At 32.6% G+C, this 19,371-nt stretch overlaps 1 protein-coding gene across 1 annotated transcript in view; it reads right to left on the bottom strand.

Annotated features, from left to right (window-relative positions):
• Positions 1-19,371, bottom strand: part of LOC141830840 (mediator of RNA polymerase II transcription subunit 33A-like) — a 54,583-nt gene that overhangs the window by 16,372 nt on the left and 18,840 nt on the right. Inside the window, exons 8-10 of the mRNA XM_074718285.1 lie at positions 19,186-19,300; positions 18,802-18,969; positions 8,941-9,601 (exon numbers count right to left, since the gene is read on the bottom strand). Of these exons, the coding sequence (XP_074574386.1) occupies positions 8,941-9,601; positions 18,802-18,969; positions 19,186-19,300 (944 nt within the window). The remainder of the gene's footprint in view (positions 1-8,940; positions 9,602-18,801; positions 18,970-19,185; positions 19,301-19,371) is intronic.

Genomic DNA, 19,371 nt, shown 5'->3' with positions numbered 1-19,371 from the left:
ACCACCCAACCATGGTTTGAAGTTTCAGTAAATTACTGAAACTTGATATCACTCGCTCCTTCCTATGTTTTATCTCCCTTCTCCTTCAACCTTCATCCATCACCAACACCATGCATCGAAAAATTAGCACAATACTAGAACAACATCGTTCAATTAAAACTTCGACACAACTCGACATTTTTAACCTTACGCCCAACCTAGTTAATGATGTTAGATATGCACCTCAAGTATAATATCAATAGAAAAAAAATATACATGACTCTTAAGATCAAGTGATGGATGTTAAGGAATGGGAAACAAAATATCTTTAAGAAGAAGGTAAGAACACAAGTATTGAGAGAAATACATAGCGACTCAACTAGGACATAAGATAAAATGGCATTAAATTTGAAAACGATAGCCAAGAGCATACTCAATAAGTCAAGAGGACAAATACTACCAAATAAAGAATCTTGATGGTGGAATGAGGAAGTACAGCAGAAAATAATAAAAAATAAATAGCCTATAAATTACAAATTACTATACACTTATAAGAATGAAGAAAAAAAATATACAATTGCCAAGTAGTGAGTGAAATCACTAATGAAATTTTTGAACACTTACATTGACAGCTTAATACAAAAGAAGGGAGAGAGACATCTATATAATAACTAAAGCGAGAGAGAGGAAAAGAATGGATCTTACTCAAATAATGTATTAAAGATGAATTCAATAAAGTACTAGTAAAGAAACAAAAAATAAATAAGCGACGAAAGTGTTATTTTCATTAACTTTTTAATGAAAGTTTAGCTGACCAACATAGTTTAGAAAACTTTAGTAGGTCAGAAGAGTATAGAATTTTAAATTTTTATTAGAGAATTCAAACTTAAAAAGTAGAAATGACATCAAATAGTGTATAAAATGGGAAAGAAGTTGGACTAGATCATATTCCAATAGAGGTACGAAAGTGTCTAAGGAAGCAAGGTATTGAATGACTAATAAAATTATTCAACTTGATATTGAAAACGAAAAAATGCATAATCAGTAAAGGGTAATTACCCTAATCCCCTATATAAAAATAAAGGAGACATATGAAATTGTGTGAATTATAGGGGCATTAAGCTAATGAGTTATACTAAGAAATTTTAAAAAAGAATGATAGAAAAAAAAGACTAAAATGATCGAAAATTAATTTGGATTATACATCTTCTCAGACAACTAATTGAAAAATATCAAAAAAAGAAGCATGTTACATATGGGATTCATTTACTTACAAAAACACTCATAATAGAATCCCGAGGAAAATAATGTAGAAATTCTAAAAAAGAAAGGTATTTACGTAATGTATATTGAAACAATTAAGGATATATATGAGAATGTAACGACAAGAGTAAAGACTCTAAGTGAATTAGTCAAAGTATTTCTCATAAAAATTTTATAGAATTACATCAAGAACCAATTCTAAGTCCATACCTTGTTTATACTAGTTGTGGATGAACTCATTGGATGCATCCAATACACGTTACCATAGTGTATGTTGTTTGTAGATGATAATGCTTTGGTTGGTGAGATACGAAAAGAAGTAAAAACTAAGCTCGAATCTTAGCAGGATAAAGTGGAAGTAATAGGTTTTAGGTTTAGTAGAATAAATAATTTAAGTTTAGTAATAATAGACATAGGAAGGCAATTGTTAAGTTAAGAGATAACGAGTTGCTGTAATTGAGAGTTTTAAGTATCTGTAATCGTTTTACAAAACGATGGAAGAAGGAAGGGTTGATAGAGAGGTTTTACATAGGATACACGCAAGATGATTAAAATGGTAGAGGGTGCTAGGTGTTCTATGTGATCATAAGGTACCTCTAAAGTTTAAAGAAAAATTTTACAAAATAACGGTTAGACTTGCTATGTTATATGTAGTTGAATGTTGAGTTATGAAGCAAGCACAATGAGAGTTGCATAGATAAGGATGTTAAGATGAGAACATTAGAAAGAAAGTTAGGATTGTGTTAATTGAGGAGAAAATCCAAGAAATGCATTTAAGATGGTATGCATATATACTCAAACGTCCAATAAATACCCTACTTAGGCAACGTGAAACCTTGACAAGTACGCACATTAATAAAAGAACAGGGAGACCAAAGAAGACTTCGTTAAAAACGATAAAATGGGATAAAATTTATTTAAATGTAGATGAGAATATAATAGGGGATGAGTCCAATGGCATTAGAGGATCTATATAACCGACCTCACTTAATAGGATAAAAACTTAGTTGTTGTTATAGGTTTTGATAAATTAATCAAACCCTCTCTCTTTAAATTCTCATGCAAACTGCTCCTTTTCTAAAAAAAAGCAAACCCTCAAAACCATCACCAAGAAACTCTTAGCCTTTAACCCTCGTATTATAATTTATTATCCCCATAATCCTCAACAACTACTCCCACAAAACCCTTAATCTCTCTCTCTCTCTCTCAGTTTTGCCACTTCCATTAGACATCATGGAGCCTAACAATGTCTTTCCACGCATGGTTGTCGATGAACATAAGCTGTGAGCTTCCCTCTTGGATTTTTTTCTTGAGTGATCATAGCAGCCTACATACCAATGTCTAAATGAGTCATGTCGAAACTTTGTTCTAACAATGTCAGTTGATCCTAGTCCAATCAAATGCCTACCTCACTTGAGTTTTTCTTCCCCCTTTCATTTTATTCTCATGAGCATAGTAGACCTAATGGATTCCTCTAGTGTGAATGAGACCTCTAAGCACTAATGATTCACTCTGTCAAGCCATCAACAAGGGTGTTAATAGATGCACCTGTGAAATGATACTAGGATCATAATAGTATACTAGAAAAGCAAAAATACAAAAAATAATGCAATATTACCATAATTATTTTGCATGATTCAGGACTTGGATCAACTAAACCAAAAGTGTTAGGTCAACCACTTTATGTTTTATAAGTTAGCTATACCAAAATCTACCACCTTTGGTTAATTAACTAGAAATCTTTGGTTGTTAAGTACCAGACTATCTAAAACCTTGCTATGTCACCTTAAAGTACAAGAATAAGTTCTTTAAATGCCACTTTATCCAAAAGGCAAATTCTATTATCATTACAATGTTTTCCTAACTTAAAGCTTTTGTCAAATATCAAACATCGTGGTAAATCACAAATTACAAGGGAGGCAATTCACAACACTTTGATGTGGTTGTCAACCTTTGAAGAGAGATACATTGATTCCAACAATTCTCGTCTCCAATCATGAGCCTTTATTCTAACAAAGCTTTCCCCCACCAACAGCTATGCGACTTCTTTTTAGTGAGTCATCCTTTTTATTGTTAGATTTTGAATGTAATTGTATTTAAATTTTTGAGTTTTTTAAATTTTTAAACAATCAACAAACTAGGTTGAGTTGAAGACGAATTGGATTTAGATGAAACCCATCATGAAAACGTGGTGATTAAGATCATGTCGATGCAAACCGAGGTAAAGTTGGACATTTTGGTTAGTGTAGGGTTGATCCAAACTTATATTTTAGGATGGTCCAGTTTAATCACATTGGGTTGACTTAGTAGAACTTTTAAGGAACCAAGTGTCATATATTCTATCTTCCTCTCACTCTCTCTTCACACACTATCACTAACACATGACTACGCTTTCTCCCTATTACTCTTGTCTCTCCTTTTCGTGTCATCGTTGCTCACATCGCCTTCACCGTGTGTGGTGCCAACCCCAATCATCGTTAGTCACCACCTCTTCTCTGACAATCCCTCTTCTCTCTTTGTCAGTTTTCCTCTCCCTCTCGTCTGCTTGCATAGGTCATGCACACACCACTAATCCAAAACACCTCTCTCTCTCTCTCTCTCTCTCTCTCTCACACACACACACACAGTTGCTTTCTCTTCCTCTAGTCTTTACTTGCACACACCAACTTGTGCCACTAATCGCATCTTCCTCTTATTGATAGCCCTAGCTATGCCATCTTGTTGATTCATTTCCTATACCAATATTAGAATTGGATTCCACCATCATTTGTTAAGATTAACCTTCTAAGATCAAAGAACCACTGATCATAGACAACTCATTGTTAAGAATTAGATGAGTTTTCCTTGACGTGTTATGATAAATTGAAAAAAAAAAAGAGTACTTGGTCATTCCCTTGAAGATGTGGTGCTAATGAGATATTAGCCATGATCAATATTTATTTGCATAATGGTCCTACATTGTTATATATCATAAGAGTTTTAGCCTATATATGCTTGAGAACAGTGATTCACTTAGTAATTTATAGTTGATAAATAATAAATGGTGATAATTAAGGGGTTTCAATTATAAATGGTGGAGGTTAAATGGATTTGTGATAACATGTGGTGAAATTTTAAAAAGGATTGAATTTTAATAATTGATGACCAAATGGATTGATTTATAATAATAAATGGTAACAATTAAAAATGATTTTATCTATGATAAACCAATAGAGATGATTAAATAACTATAATTAAGTATAGATATTAATATTATCCTAACGATTGATGATAATTAGAATGAGTTAATTCAATGTGAAAGCAGAACGATATGACTTCAAGATGAACTATGATAGTTGTTAATTCCTTTGAACTTAATCAAGATATCAAATTTATGCATATCTCTTCTATTTACCTACTTTATAATTTGAACTCACTTTGACCAGCAGGTGCAAGTCTTGTTGTGACAGTCATATTTTCTCTTGAGGAATTCTCTCAAGGTATGCATTTAAGTTAGATTTGATATTGTATTTTGTTCTAACATTATTGTAGATCATACGCAGTGAGGAAAGCTTACTTCTAGGCGGCCTACCTCAGGCAGGGAGTGACATGTATACTCATTTTTTCAAATGTGAACATTTGTGAGCTTACTCTTATTCTCTTTCCTTTGATTGAGATTTCCTTCCTCTCTGATTGTTGTCTATGTTGAGCAGATTGTTTGTTGTAATGTATGTAGATTGTTCTTAATGCATGTTTGAATCAAATCCTGATAGTTGCTCACGTAAGGGGGTTCTTCATCCTTTGCTTAACTATTTTGATCTAATACTGGTATCCTTAAATGCTAGGGGCTAATTTGATAGAGCAAACTTTTGATGATGTTATTCCTTTTTTGAGATCTGTATATCAGCTCATGAGGCATCCTTCTGTCAAGGACCAATCTCACATTTGATCTTTTTGATAAATTTTGAGTCATTCTTACTAGAATCAATCCCCTTAGCTTGGTTTCGTTACTAATTCCATTAAGGAAGTAGCTACTATGATTTTTAACATCCCTCAAGTTATGGATGATTTATCCTTCTCTTAGTAAATGTCCTTGTGAGTTTGTGTTTACTCTTGAGTGAGAGCTTTTCTAGATTGTACTTCATCAACTGAGTATAAGATGGCTCTCTTGTATTAGGATCTTGTCTCTCGGTTGATGGAAGCTCCACTAAGGGTTGATCTAGTGCACTTTTTGTGTTCCATGTTTGAGATAAGTTCCTTGTGAATTTTTTTCTTGATGTTGAGATCCTAGTTAAGAGTTAGATTCACTTAGTATCTTCTAGATTTAGCTATGGATAGCTTAAGGGTGCATCATATAATCAAGCAAGTGTCAATTAGAGATTCTTGAAATTTATACAAATTATGAGCAACTAAATGTGAAGAAGATAGAAATTGTTGTCAAAATAATTGAAATGAGGAAAACATTACTTATCGAGTGTAAAAATAAGATCATTTGATACATTGCTTCTTGTGTCCATGTTTCGTGTCATACTATTATGGAGCACTATTAATGCGAGCAATTAATTAAGAGTTCATTTTCAAAAAATAAAAATAAATCAATGTGTTTTTGTACTTGTCTTTAAATTGTTTGTTCCTGCAACATTGTGCTTATGGTAACTATTAGATAGCAAACCAACCAACCAATAAATGAAACCTTTAGGATAGAAACCTAAGGTAGTCGTGAGAAAAGATAAACCATGGTGAAAAGGCCAAGCTCAAGTAGGGCGTGGCATTTTTAATATGGACCATATATGACCCACACATGTGCCGGCATATCCTGCATATGCACTATGGTTGACTGCATACCTATACCGTATGGATATGTTTTCTAAAGCTTTGATTTTAAATAATGAGAAAGCAACAAAACAGATTGGCCTAACATGCAAACAGTTGTTTCTGGATGCTTCTAATATGTGCACTTAGTCAATGTGGGTCAAAGATAGATAAAAGCAAAAAAAACAAAGGTTTGAAAAGTTCTTGGGCGGCTAAGATGGATGGAGATGGAAACCCTTGTTTTAAACTAAAATGTTTTGTTGTTTGTTACATTCTTATGGGATAGGGAATGAGTGTTTTCCTTTAGTATTTTGTGTTTTATGTTTTCATGTGATGTGGATGTTTTATTGAGTTGGGATTTTTTCTTTAATTTTTTTAAAAAATATAGTATTTATCTTGCATGTGCAACATAAACATTCTCACTAACTCTAAATCCTAATAACTAAGCAAGATAGTTTGGTCTTAAATAGCAAATGATCTAGACTGTATCAAGCTGCTTCAGTGACAATTATGTCTTACAGTAATGAATTTTGAATAATATCAAAGACCAATAGACCATACAATTCCTTTCATGATTTGAAATCTCATACCATGCCAAAAGGCACAGTCAAATCATATCATTCCGATAAATTATCAAAATATGAAATTCCTCAAAACTACTCAGCACAGCTAAGTTATCCCATGTTGTTGTATCAATCATGTTGATGAGTATAGTGTCATACTAACATTCAACATCCTTTGACATGCTACAAACTGCATCAAATTGAAGTGATGTTTGTTTTTTCTTTTGTTCATGCAACACAATGTTAAAATTGTACGATTCTATATGAGAGATAGCAATATAGATGTGTTCCCTTCTTGTACTTCTTTTTAATCTCCTTCCTCCCTCATCCAATTTTCCACCGGCACCATACGTCGACACATTGATATGGTACCAAAACAATAATGTTCCAATCAAAGTCTAAAACTCCGTCACGTCTTAAGATTTTAAACCTTGGTTCCTTTTATGTTTCAAAAATGCAAAATAAAAATTCAATAACTGTAAATCAGTAGGATCGTAGTAGATATACATGCTCAACCTTTTATCATAGGACTTATGTCACCTTCTTCCATGCTTAATTTAGGATCTATGATCACACTAGAAATCAACAATAGGTCAATGCCAAAGGTAACTAACCACTATAGTTTATTTGTTTAATATTGCATTTAGCAACAATCGGTTTGTTTTCCAATATCATACAGAAACTGAAGGATGGATATTTGTGGGGATTATAGTGTTAGGATCGTGAGGCTGGCTAGAGGGGGGGTGAATGGAGATCTTAACCTCTAGATGCGATTCTAAACTAGTCTTACTATCAATAGTAAGATCACATAACAATTAGCACAGCTGAATAAAACATACACAAGAAAAGCACTTCAATAGCTAACAATGTCGTTTACATGGTTCAATAGTCGCCCAGACTCTTACTCCATAGCCTATGATCCGTCGATAGATCACACACTGAAAACCACTTTCTCTTTCTCAATCATCTATTAGAGGTGAAGAAACCTCTTATAAGCACAAAGTTTAAAGGGATTACAAAAGAATTCTTAAGAGGAAATAGAAGACTTCTAATAGGGGCTGGCCAACTCTATTTCACCCACCTTGAAGCCACCATAAAGCCCTTCTTTTATAGCCTTCGTAATCCTCTTGGTGTAAGTTGCTTGTTGCCCAACGGTTTGGGTTATCAGCCGTCTCATCCATCACAATCCAACTGTTGTTGCTTTTCAACTCAGCATTGGTTGACTAGCAACTTGTAGCTGACTGATGTACCATTAGTCGACTGGGTAACAAATAGAAATATATTCTATTACACTGACTCCTCGGCAATTGGCTAGTGAACTCAGCCATCAATCAATTGGATTCCACATCAGGTAATCCAAATCATAAACCAACTTACCACAACTTTGGAGTTTTAGTTTATCAATTGATTTATTCATCAATCAACTCAATCACAGGTAGACTATTTTATACTAGTCGACTCACAGCAACAGGTCAAGTCAGCCTATATGTTGAGTTCTACTTTTGCCCCATTGTGTACAGGTCAATTCCTCAGATGTGCATAAGTCCATGGTTTCCTCACATGTCATCTTTCACCTCTTCACCTACGTAATCTACCTCCATTATTGTCATCCTCATTGCTTAGATGCTCTCGTTTTATAGTCCCTCAATTTGTCTCATATAACCTCCTCTAATTATTTACAGAGCTCGAGTCATCGAGCTGTCAACCTAACCACGCTAAGTCATTAGTTCAAGGCTACTCTAACACCACCTCAATGCTCTTCATCCTACAATCTCTGGGATATTTCATATCATGCTTCTCTGATTTCTTCACACCTTCAGGCCACTCATCATCTAGTCATCACTCAACCTAATTGAGCCACAAGCTCTCCAAGCTCCATGTGTGTTCCAACGAGTCTCTGCATGCTCAAACGCACATATTAAAACACAATGAATCCAAGACCAAATTTAAGCACTTTGCCCAAATATCAAAATTTAAAGTCACGCAGAACATACAATGGCAAACTTTCACCTTTAGAACGTTTTAAATTGTATGATAGGACTTATTACTGGTTTTCACTTGGATCTTCACGCAATCAAGCAACAACTTAATTTGCCAGATAAGTGAAACATTAAACACATCATAAGCACTTAAAGCTATGAGCACTTGGTTTGAAAACTTGACACCCAAAGCCTTGAGAGTGGACACATAGCAAGATCATTCAGGTGAGATGCGTCTTCAGTGAAACATGTTACCTACAGCTTGCCTTTTGGTACACAAGATCTAGTTTTTCCTACTTAGGTTTCATAAAATAAAATCCAGGTAAGAAAGCATGGAAAGAGTCAAGACAAAAAGTGCATAAAACCTGTAGTCAATTCGCGGGATGAGAGTCTCCCATGGGCACATGCAGTCAAAACAGCTTCAAGAACAAAGGGAAGTGCTTCTAGTATCTCCCATGCAGGAAGCATTGGTCTTTGAAAAGAATCTTCAGTTGAATTGACAGGTGATTCACTTATGTTGCTGCTCGAGTTTGATGAAGGGTTACCAGAAACAGACCCACATTTTGACATTTTTCGGCAAATCATGCTCAGAATCTTATTAGCAAGTTGGTGTACAGGATTTTTACTAGAAAGACCAGAAAGGGTTGAGGCTATACAAGCTTGATTCTGGAAGTACCAAGCCCTTAGTCTTGGAAATGAGTCGATGTAAACTGGTTGACTTGGCGGTGCATTAGTAAGAGATAGTCTATCTACATCAGGAGAGTTCTGCACACCCAAACGGCTATTGTGCATCAGTAAGAGATAGTCTAGTGTTAATTCCAGCCTAACAGGGCCTCCACGACCTGCTATACAGTGCTCCTGAGGCGGCTTGTAGAACTTCCACAACCGAAGAAGAAAGAGGAATGCACAGGAGAACACTGTGTAAACTGAAGATTCCTCAGAAGTGCTTGATCTATGACTGGAAAGGGGTGAAAGTGACCCAAAGAACTCACAAAGTGGCATTAAAGCTGCTGCAACTTCTGGAACCTGAGATACCATGAACTTAAATCACTGATGAGAATAAAATGTAAGTGAGATGAATGAAGGCAATTAAGCATAGATTATGCATTTCAAACAATCATTGCTTAAATTCCCATTATTTTTATCGATAAACATGAAAATCAAATAAATAGACAATCATTATATAATAAGGCATGATAACCATCCTAGAAATGAAATATATCACTAAGTGTTATCAAATCATGAAAATGTAGCTATGTTAACACTTAAGAGTTTAATAAGCTTAATTCTATGGTAAAATTAATTTATGTATATTATAGTACTATTCCTAGTGGCATCAAATTATTAAAAGACAAAGAGAGGTTGTTTAACAAGGAATGAAATTCTAAATTGTTATTCCAAGCACATGGTCAGCCCTATCCAATTGGATTATGTTCTAGTCTATTGTATTTTTTATGTAGCTGATTGGATGATGTAAAATTCTTTTTTAAAAAAATCCAAATTAAAAAATAACCAAAAATTCTATAAAAAAATAAATTTTATAAAATTTTGTAAACACATATAACCAAGGTTTAAAATACTGAGCCGTGATGAGGTTTCGGTCCCGGACCGAAACGATATAGTTTCAGTACCGTATCATGCAGTGTCAATATAGTTTCGGTATTGTTAAAATATAAAATATATTAACTAAAAATAAAAAATTTAATCTAAATATTTAAAAGTTAAAAAATAATAATAGGATAATTTTATAAGGCTTTAATTAAGTCGATTTAAATTATCTCAATTATAGTTAGAAGTTGATTATAATTATTAACTTAAATTATTATTAAAACCTAAACTTAAAAACTCAATCCATTCACTGTTCTGCACGACCGAGTCACGCACGGCCCCCGCAACATCTCCGTAGGCGTCGCCAGACCCAGGCGACGCCTCCAGGCAGCATCCCAACTGGAACTACTAGCACTGATCAGCTGGCGGAACGAGAAATTTCGCCGGTATCAAGCGAAACAGCTCAAGATTTCAATCCTTGTATATAACTATGTAAATTTTATTAGGGTAACTAGTTTTTCATATAAAATCATTTATATTTTCAAAATTTTGAAATGGTTAAAATTCAAGTTATCATAGCCATATGTGAGAATGAATTGGCAATTTTTATTGATTTTATAGTAAATATATTGTTAATGGTGTTAAAAGAATAAATAGGCAATTTTGATGAATCTATGATGTCTTTGAAACTTAATGCTAAAAATCAAAATTTTAAAAAATATTTTCAATTAACCCTAATGTTTTTAATTATACTGAGCCCAACCATAATCATTTTGAATTGTGTACATAGTTAAGTACACTGATCTTTCTCCATGATTGGTCATTTGCATTATTAATTTATAATGTTGATACTTGATCCAAATATGTGTGTCGTAACATTACCATAGATCAAGATATAATCATAATATTTTATTTATCATCTAAGTGTCTCAAGACATAATGAATGGTATTTCTAATGTTTGCAGTAAGATGTAAGAAAGATCTTTTCTTTTTTTTTTTTTCTCTATGTTCATGTCAATAGGAGTTTTATATTAGCCAATCATGTTACATAGGTTTGCCTATCATATGATTATCATGCTTTCATGCATCTAGGCATTCAAATAACACAAGGAAGCGATCATGGCATATGAACATGTCATATTAGTCATAGATCATCTAGATTAACATACGAATCCCCAATTATCTATTTCATGCAATTTTAATCGATTAAAATTATATCACTTAGTAAGACATTAGACGCTAAATATTATGCCAACTTAATATGGGTGAATCAACTATTATCATTCAATTGTTGGCATCCCTTAATCTAACATATATAATGATGTAAATGATTTGGACAACTAATAAAGATTAGACCTAATCACATTAACTACCTCTAGGCATCCATTTTCTAGGAATGTTCTTTGCCTTTTTGTGTTCACTCCAAGTGGATTAATTTATTACGCTAGGTTGGCCTTTATCTATAATCAATGAATGGAATTTTCCTTAGATATTACATTATCCTAGGTTGATCTTACTATGGTATACTCTACCTTTTAATAATTATGTTTAGCTTTTTTGAGCCAATTATAAACTTTCGAAGGGGTTAATTTTACCACTTGTGATTTAAGATTCTAATTTTCAATTTCAAGTTCCTCAACTCAAAAGTTATCAACTACATGAGATTCATCACAATATGGTGGATATACATTAATCTTAACTAATGTAGACACTAGTTTCTTTACATGATTGTTTTTTTCCTTTTGATCTCTAGTAACATAGTTAAGCTAGAAATAGTGTCAAGCATTTCATCTACTAAAGGAGAGTTTGACTCAATATCCATGTTGTGTGAAGCTTCCCCTTCGCTAGTGATAGCTTCTCCCTCATCACTCGAAGATACTCATTGTGAACCATATGTGCTTGGTGGTGGTATATGTCAAGGTTTAAAATTTTGAGTCATGCCAAAATTACAATTTATGATCAGAACAATATGGTTTCAGTATCATATCATGTCGTGCAATTTTGATATTTTTTAAATATAAATATATTATTAATATTTGATTGTTATAGATGCCTATTATTAAATTGTATTTGACATGCTGAATGTTGAGTTCAAGTTTCGATAATACATCATGAAATGTTTGATGCTTAGAGTAAAAGTGAAATAAAGATTAACTAAAGTCAACAAGTAAACATGACTGGACTAAGTAGGTTTAAACTAGATTTAATTTAGATTTATTTTGATTCAGTTTAAAATTAAATCAAATTTGTATATAGAACAATCTAATTCATAGAAGTATATTTTATAAAGTTAAAAATTATATTAATTTATTTTTTTATTTTTCTTAACAATCTGTTTCCCCATAGACAGATGGAGGAGGGGGAAAATTAATCATCCTTTTCTTCTTTGTTTATCTCATGGACAAATGAAGTAGGAAAAAATTAGCCACTCAAAAAGATAGAGGCTTTTGTCTCTATTTACTCTCGTGAACGGATAAAGGAGGGGGGGGGGGGGGGGGGGGGGGGGGGGGGGGGGGGGGGGGGGGGGGGGAGAAGGGGGGAAAATTAACAATTCAAGGAGAGAAAAATTAAGAGAGGAAAAGGAATTCAAATTAACCTTTTCAAAAATTAAAAATATTAAAAAACACAACTAGCACGACCTCGCAAGGTTGCCACAAGGTCGTGGATCACAACTCCATGCCGATGTCAGTCGGAATAGTAAATTCTATCTGTACCGACCAGCATGGCATGGTATTTTATACCATGGTATATGCTTCTAAGCTTTTATACTTCTATTTTGTAACACACCCATCTTGAATAGCCATTAGTATTATATTGCACCTTTGTGCTACATTATACTTGTTGCTTAGCTTTTCTTTTTGATGTTGATATATATTTGTTGTTTAAGTTGCCCGCAAAGAGACATGTTTTTCTATTCTTCTTTTCTTCAAAATTTTCTTTTCCCTTTTTCTTGGTTTTTCTCAAATTTGGATAATCATCCTTAATGTTCCCTTCTTGACTTTGTGTTTTCTCGATTACAATTAGAGCACCTTCCCACCCCCTCTTCTTCTCTTCCTAGTTTTTTTTTACCCCTTGAGTGTCTTTCTAATTACACTTCTATTTAAATTTTGATTCTTCTTGAAAGTCATCTTCACCATGTAGACTACATGTGATTCTTCATCACTCTATGATAACGATGATGATAACAATGATAAATAAAATAAGGTTTAAAATTTTAAGCTGTATCTGAATTTGTCTCAAAACAAAACAATATAGTTTCGATAATGTATCATTCTATGTAATTTCAAAAAATATATATTTATTTTCTAAAAATATTTGAACTTATTATACATATATATTTGAATATTTAAAATTCTGTTTATTATTAAACTATATAAATAAATTTTAAAAATATTTAAAGGATATGAAATAAATTCATAAAATAATTGATTTTAAAAAATTAAAATAATTCTTAAAATTTTCCAAAAAAATAAAATTAATTTAAGTAGTTTAAGAATAATTTAAAATATTTTGTTTGTTTCATAGATTGATTAGGGATTTCAAATTATTTTTTGAATATATCTAAAAGTTCCTAATTTTTTAAAATAATTATTACAAAATTTAAAAATTACACATTAAGAATTATATATTATTTTTAAAATATTTTAAATTTTTAACATAATATTAATTAATATTTATTTTAATTATTATTTATAATAATATAACAAATATAATCCTATTTAATTATAATGATATAACAACATAACAAATTTATCATTCCGCATCGGCACCGACAAACAAGGTTTGAAATCTTGCACCGTGTTAAGTAAAACGGTTAAAACATATAGTTCTGATAAATCATCGAAACTCGATACACTTGGCACAAGGTTCAAAATCTTAAATCGTGTCACAATTTCAATCTTTGACAGACAAGCATTGTGTTGACGCTCCAATGCATGGTGTCGGGGACATATTAGAGTTTGAAGAAGGAAGGAAATGAAGCAAAGGATGTATTGAGTGGTATCGAATTTTGATAATTTATTGAAATTATATATTTCCACTGTTTCGCCGGGCAAAGTACTGCTTGGCACAGACTCCTTATGCATTATCTTCTTTCTTCTTCAACTCCAACTCATTACCGGCACCATGTATAGAAGCATCAATACGATACCAAATTAGTATCGCTCTAGTCAAAAATCAAAACTTCAGCACAGCTTGAGATTTAAACCTATTTGATAGCATGGGTTGGAGTCATGTGACCATCACAACCTTGTGGCAGCCCTCATGAAGCTGCATTTTTTTTCATTATCATTTTTTATTTTTTTACACAGTTTATTCTAATTCCTTTCCCTAATCCTTCCCCTCAATTTTTTTCGTCCTTCATTGTAAATTTTTTCCCTCCTTCATTCCTTTATGTATCTACGAAAGTAAACAATAACAACAACTAAACTTTATCCGACTAGGTGGGTCGGCTATAATGAATGTTAACAGAGAGTGAAAAAAAAAACCTTAACCTCTTCAAGGATAGTTAATTTTTTCCCTTCTTCATCCGTCCACAAGATAAACAAAGAAGAAAACCTCTTAAATGATAGTTATTTTTTTTCTTTCTTTCATCTATCCATGAGGTAAATAGAGAAAAAACTCTAACATTGAGGAAATAAATTGTTAGGAAAAATTAATATATATATATATAATATAATTATTAACCTTAATATACTTCTATGAATTAAATTATTCTATATGCAAATTTGATTTAATTTTAAACTAATCAAAATAAATTAAAATTAAATCTAGTTTAAACTTGATCTTGCCATGTCTACTTTGTGGACTTTAATTTACCCTAAATTGATTTTTACATAATAAATATCAAATATTTCACGAGATAATATCAAAACTTGAATTCAACATTCAATATCTCAAATATAATGCAAGAGTACGCATCTATAACAATCAAATATTAATAAAAATATTTTTAATTAATATTTTATATTTAAAAAAGTATGAAAACTATATCAATAGGGGTATCAACAGTGGCATGATACAGTGCTAAAATTGTATTGTTCCGATCATAAACCGAAACTTTAGCATGACTCTAAATTTTAAACCTTGATTAATACTTTAATAATTTTAATTAAAATTGATAAATATTAAACTGATAATAAATATAATATTGGTAATTTTTAAATTGATCAATTAACGTTAATTTTAAATCAATTTAATTAAAATTCATTAACTAAAGTGATAATAAAACTGATATATATATATATGTGTTATTAATGCTTGATTACTTTAAAAAAATGATAAATCCCAATCAGTCTCATGGACTCAATCCCTGGGGGTGGCCGGTCCCACGGAAGTTTCCCACTGACCATCAGGGTAAATCGGGAAACGCATACGGCGGCAATGCTTGATTACTTAAAACTATATAAATTTAAATTTAAATTGATATAATAATTTTATTAAAACTCATATGTTTTAATTAAAATCCGTAATTTTCTCACGATTTAGCAATTTTAGATTACTATCATTGCTCCCTTTGCCTCCTCTCCACGATTTTGTTTGCAAATTGCAATCGTCAACAATTTGCTGGTGAACTAGCATCTGCCTCCTTTAACTCCTTCAACAATAAATTTGACCTAGGTTGTCATTGGTCTAAAAAAGAGTCTAACACCTCCCATTGTCATTGCTGTCATCCCTTACCACTCATCACCAATAGCCTCTTGTCGACACTTGCTCGTAAGATCTTCATTCTTAATCTTTTATAACCTGTCATCCCTCCCAAGCTATTTTAGCCTCTTGTTGATGTCACCATCATTGTTCTATCTATCTCATTCTCATTCTATTCTTGCTACAAGCATGTGAGTCGCTTAACCAACCACAAGAGTCTCATCTATAGTACGGCGGCACAGGCGTGACGACAAAGCTTTGGTATCAATTCCATGTTGAAAAGCTAAAAATCACTCAAATGAGGTGGCATGGGTCATCGCTGGATACATTAGTGATTAGTATAATGAGGATGAAGATGATAAATAGCTCGCCTTTCTTTTTACTTAGATTGCTTCTCAACATCCACATTTTGCTTCATATAGTTCTATTGTTAAGAATATCTCTTTTATGTATACACTTCAAGATTTCTTGATAATGTAAAAGCATCCACAATTGAGGTCCATTGTGGAATTCTAGGAAAATTCTGAAGCACTTCTCCATTTGTGAATTCTTCTCCAATGGTCATTAACCCATTGATCAATTTTTTATACCATAAATGCATTTGATTAGTGGTCCCTCCATCCCTCATCTTGAAAGTGTTGACTTAGGTTCTCAAGACGTCTCTCTTAGAAACCTTTGCATCGGATGTGCTCTTACGTAATTCTATCAACTTTTCCCATAATTAAGGCAATTTGTGTTTTTCAATCCGTTGAATACTCCAAATTATTTCTTGCTCCATCTTGCCAAATTGATCAAATCTCCATCTTGATCAAACACAACATATCTGCCATATCAAAATCAATCCAACAATACACTTTTATCTTTTACCTACATGAATTAAAATCTGCTTCAAGCTTTGCTAGTAATGTATGTGGAGCATTGTCAAAGGCAATGAATCCCTCAAATAAGAGCATCCTCGTTCAGTATCAATTGTAGGATCAATATTCAGTCTAAAAGTCTGTTCGAGTAATTCAACACGAGCTTGGTAGGGGTGAATAGATGGTAACCTAAAATAAAATTTTCTTGCCAATATAAAATTAATTAAGCTTGTTAGTTTGCATAAGGTGCTTGTGTGCAAGTTGTATCAATATGTATTCGTAGCAGAAACAATATAAGTGAAAGAATACAATGCTAACTTGCACCCGGGCATAAAAGACACTTGAACATTTGCTTTAAGAAAGAAAACTTATAAAAAAATATATATTCCAAACTTTGATGATGAATTATACTACAACTTTATAAAGATAAAAAACTAATGACTATACTAGTTTGCTTAGCACTACCCGCCAAAATATTAATCAAACCCAATATAGACACTATGTCAAGTCGAAGGCAGACCTAGGAAACGCCCAAAATATTAATCAAACCCGATATAGACACTAGGTCAAGTCAAAGTCAGACTCGGGCAACGCCCACTTGTTGGACCAAGCCTACAATCGTTTAGGAGTTAGGGAAATTTTCAATGATAAAAATTCTGAAAAACAAATGACCAAAATAGTTCTAAAATAATTCTAATAAAAAAAATAGTTAATTAGTTAGGATATTTAGGTAAATTTTAGCCTAAATCATCAAATTGACCTAAAAAATATAAAACATTCTTAAAATTTTCCTATAACTACCTAAATTTACTTAAAAATTCCAAAAAAGCCTAAAACTATTTTATACTTATAAAATTTTCCTTATTTTTGAATTTTTTTATTTTCTAAATTTTTAATATTTTATATTTTTAGTGTCTTTGGTTTTTTTACATTTTACTATTTTTGTATTATTTAAGTTTTATATTTAAGAATCATTCTCAACCAACGAACTTAGGCTTGGGCCATCACAAGCATGAGTCACCTAGGCTCATGCCAAGAAAGAGGGTGTGATCAAGATTTAAAATCTCTAAGCTATACTGGAGTTTCGTCCTTTGATTGGAACTATACTATTTCGGTATCATGTTGACATTCCAATGCATAATGACGGTGATGGATTGGAAGTTGAAAGATGAAGGAGATGAAACAGAAAGAGACATTATTTGAGCCGAGTGATATCAAATTTTGATAATTTAAGACCAATACATTTCAATCAATTTCCCAACACGACGCTAGATTTCAAACCATAGGTATGATATATCATGAGCCATGCCTATCACGACCCGTGATATGACATATCGTGTTCAGCTTGATACGAAGTGTCATGTTCGACCCAATACGACAAGTCGTGTTCGGCCCGACACAATTACATCTAAACAGGCCAAGCAAGCTCGTGTCATACTTGATTTGGGCACGATTCATTGACATTGTACAACATGACCACTAATTCATTTAGGTACAATTACAAATTATAAAATATGGAATCATTTTAAAATGTTGTAGTATGACCATTAATGCACAACACAACCACCAATTCATGGGGTAGAATTATAAATCACAAAATATGGATGGTCAAATTATAATAATTCTCAATTAATAATTAGAATGGAGAAAGGATGAAAATATAAATTATATAGTTTTGACGACTGAATTATAATATCACCATTAATGTAGGCACCCGCGTCCAAGCCAAAAAGAAATCTGAAGCAGCTATATTAACTTCAATCGTATTAAATATAATACGCCTAAATTTCAATCAATTCCATTATTTTGCAATCTGGATTTGACCTAAAAGTAAACCTCATTCATCAAATTTCATCTCTAACTTAATGTCTTTGCATCTCTAATTTTTTAAATTTCTCATCAATCTTAGTGAGACTATGACAAAAAATATTGAAATCTAGTTATCCAACTCAAGCAATCCATTTATGTATCAACTAATTTTGGGCCATGTTTATCATATTAATTGTCAACTAGATATAAAGAATATCATCATATCAAACCCATGTTTGTATAGAGTGAACAGCAAACAAAGAGAAAAATAAACAGAAGAGCAAGAACAGGCATGTGACTACCCCCCCCCCCCCCCCCCCCCCCAAAAAAAATAAAATAAAAAATACAAAAAAAAAAATTGCTTACCATGCCATACAAAGAAAGAATGTGAACAACATCCACTCCTGAAATTGCAAACAAAATAGCACTGAGAACAGGCATGTGACCAATTAAATAATTCCCTGCCCCAGGAGCTGAAGAATCAGAAGGCATAGGAGGAGATAGTAATTTGACTACAATACGCACTACATGTTCCTGGATTAATGAAGAGAAAGTTAGACGCATAGGCAAAACAGAAAATCCTAACTCATGAAAGTACCAGAAAAGTGGCAGCAATAACACATCCAAGATAGAAAAAGTCAATTCAATACAAACTTCACTGAAAAAAAATCAGTGAAACGGTAGAAGAATAATGATTAGTAAGTCAGGAGGGAACTTTTAAAGAGGGCAAAGAATAAATGAATGCTCTACCTGGACATTCCAGCCACGGAGAAGAGATGCACCACATAGAATTGTAGCAGCTGCTAGTTTTTCTTCTTCTGATCCATTTACTGCAACGTTGTACATTTTCTCCACTTCCACAAAACTAAAGAGTAGAAAAAAGCAAGACCATTGGCTTAACGAAAACAAGACACCTAGCATTTTAAATATAATTAA

Source organism: Curcuma longa, chromosome 6 (genome assembly GCF_044706935.1).
Source record: "Curcuma longa cultivar G26 ecotype Majalengka, Jawa Barat chromosome 6, ITB_CL_G26_1.1, whole genome shotgun sequence".
Classification (NCBI taxonomy): domain Eukaryota; kingdom Viridiplantae; phylum Streptophyta; class Magnoliopsida; order Zingiberales; family Zingiberaceae; genus Curcuma; species Curcuma longa.
Note: the sequence above shows the minus strand (reverse complement) of the source record. Positions and strands in the feature narration are given on the sequence as shown.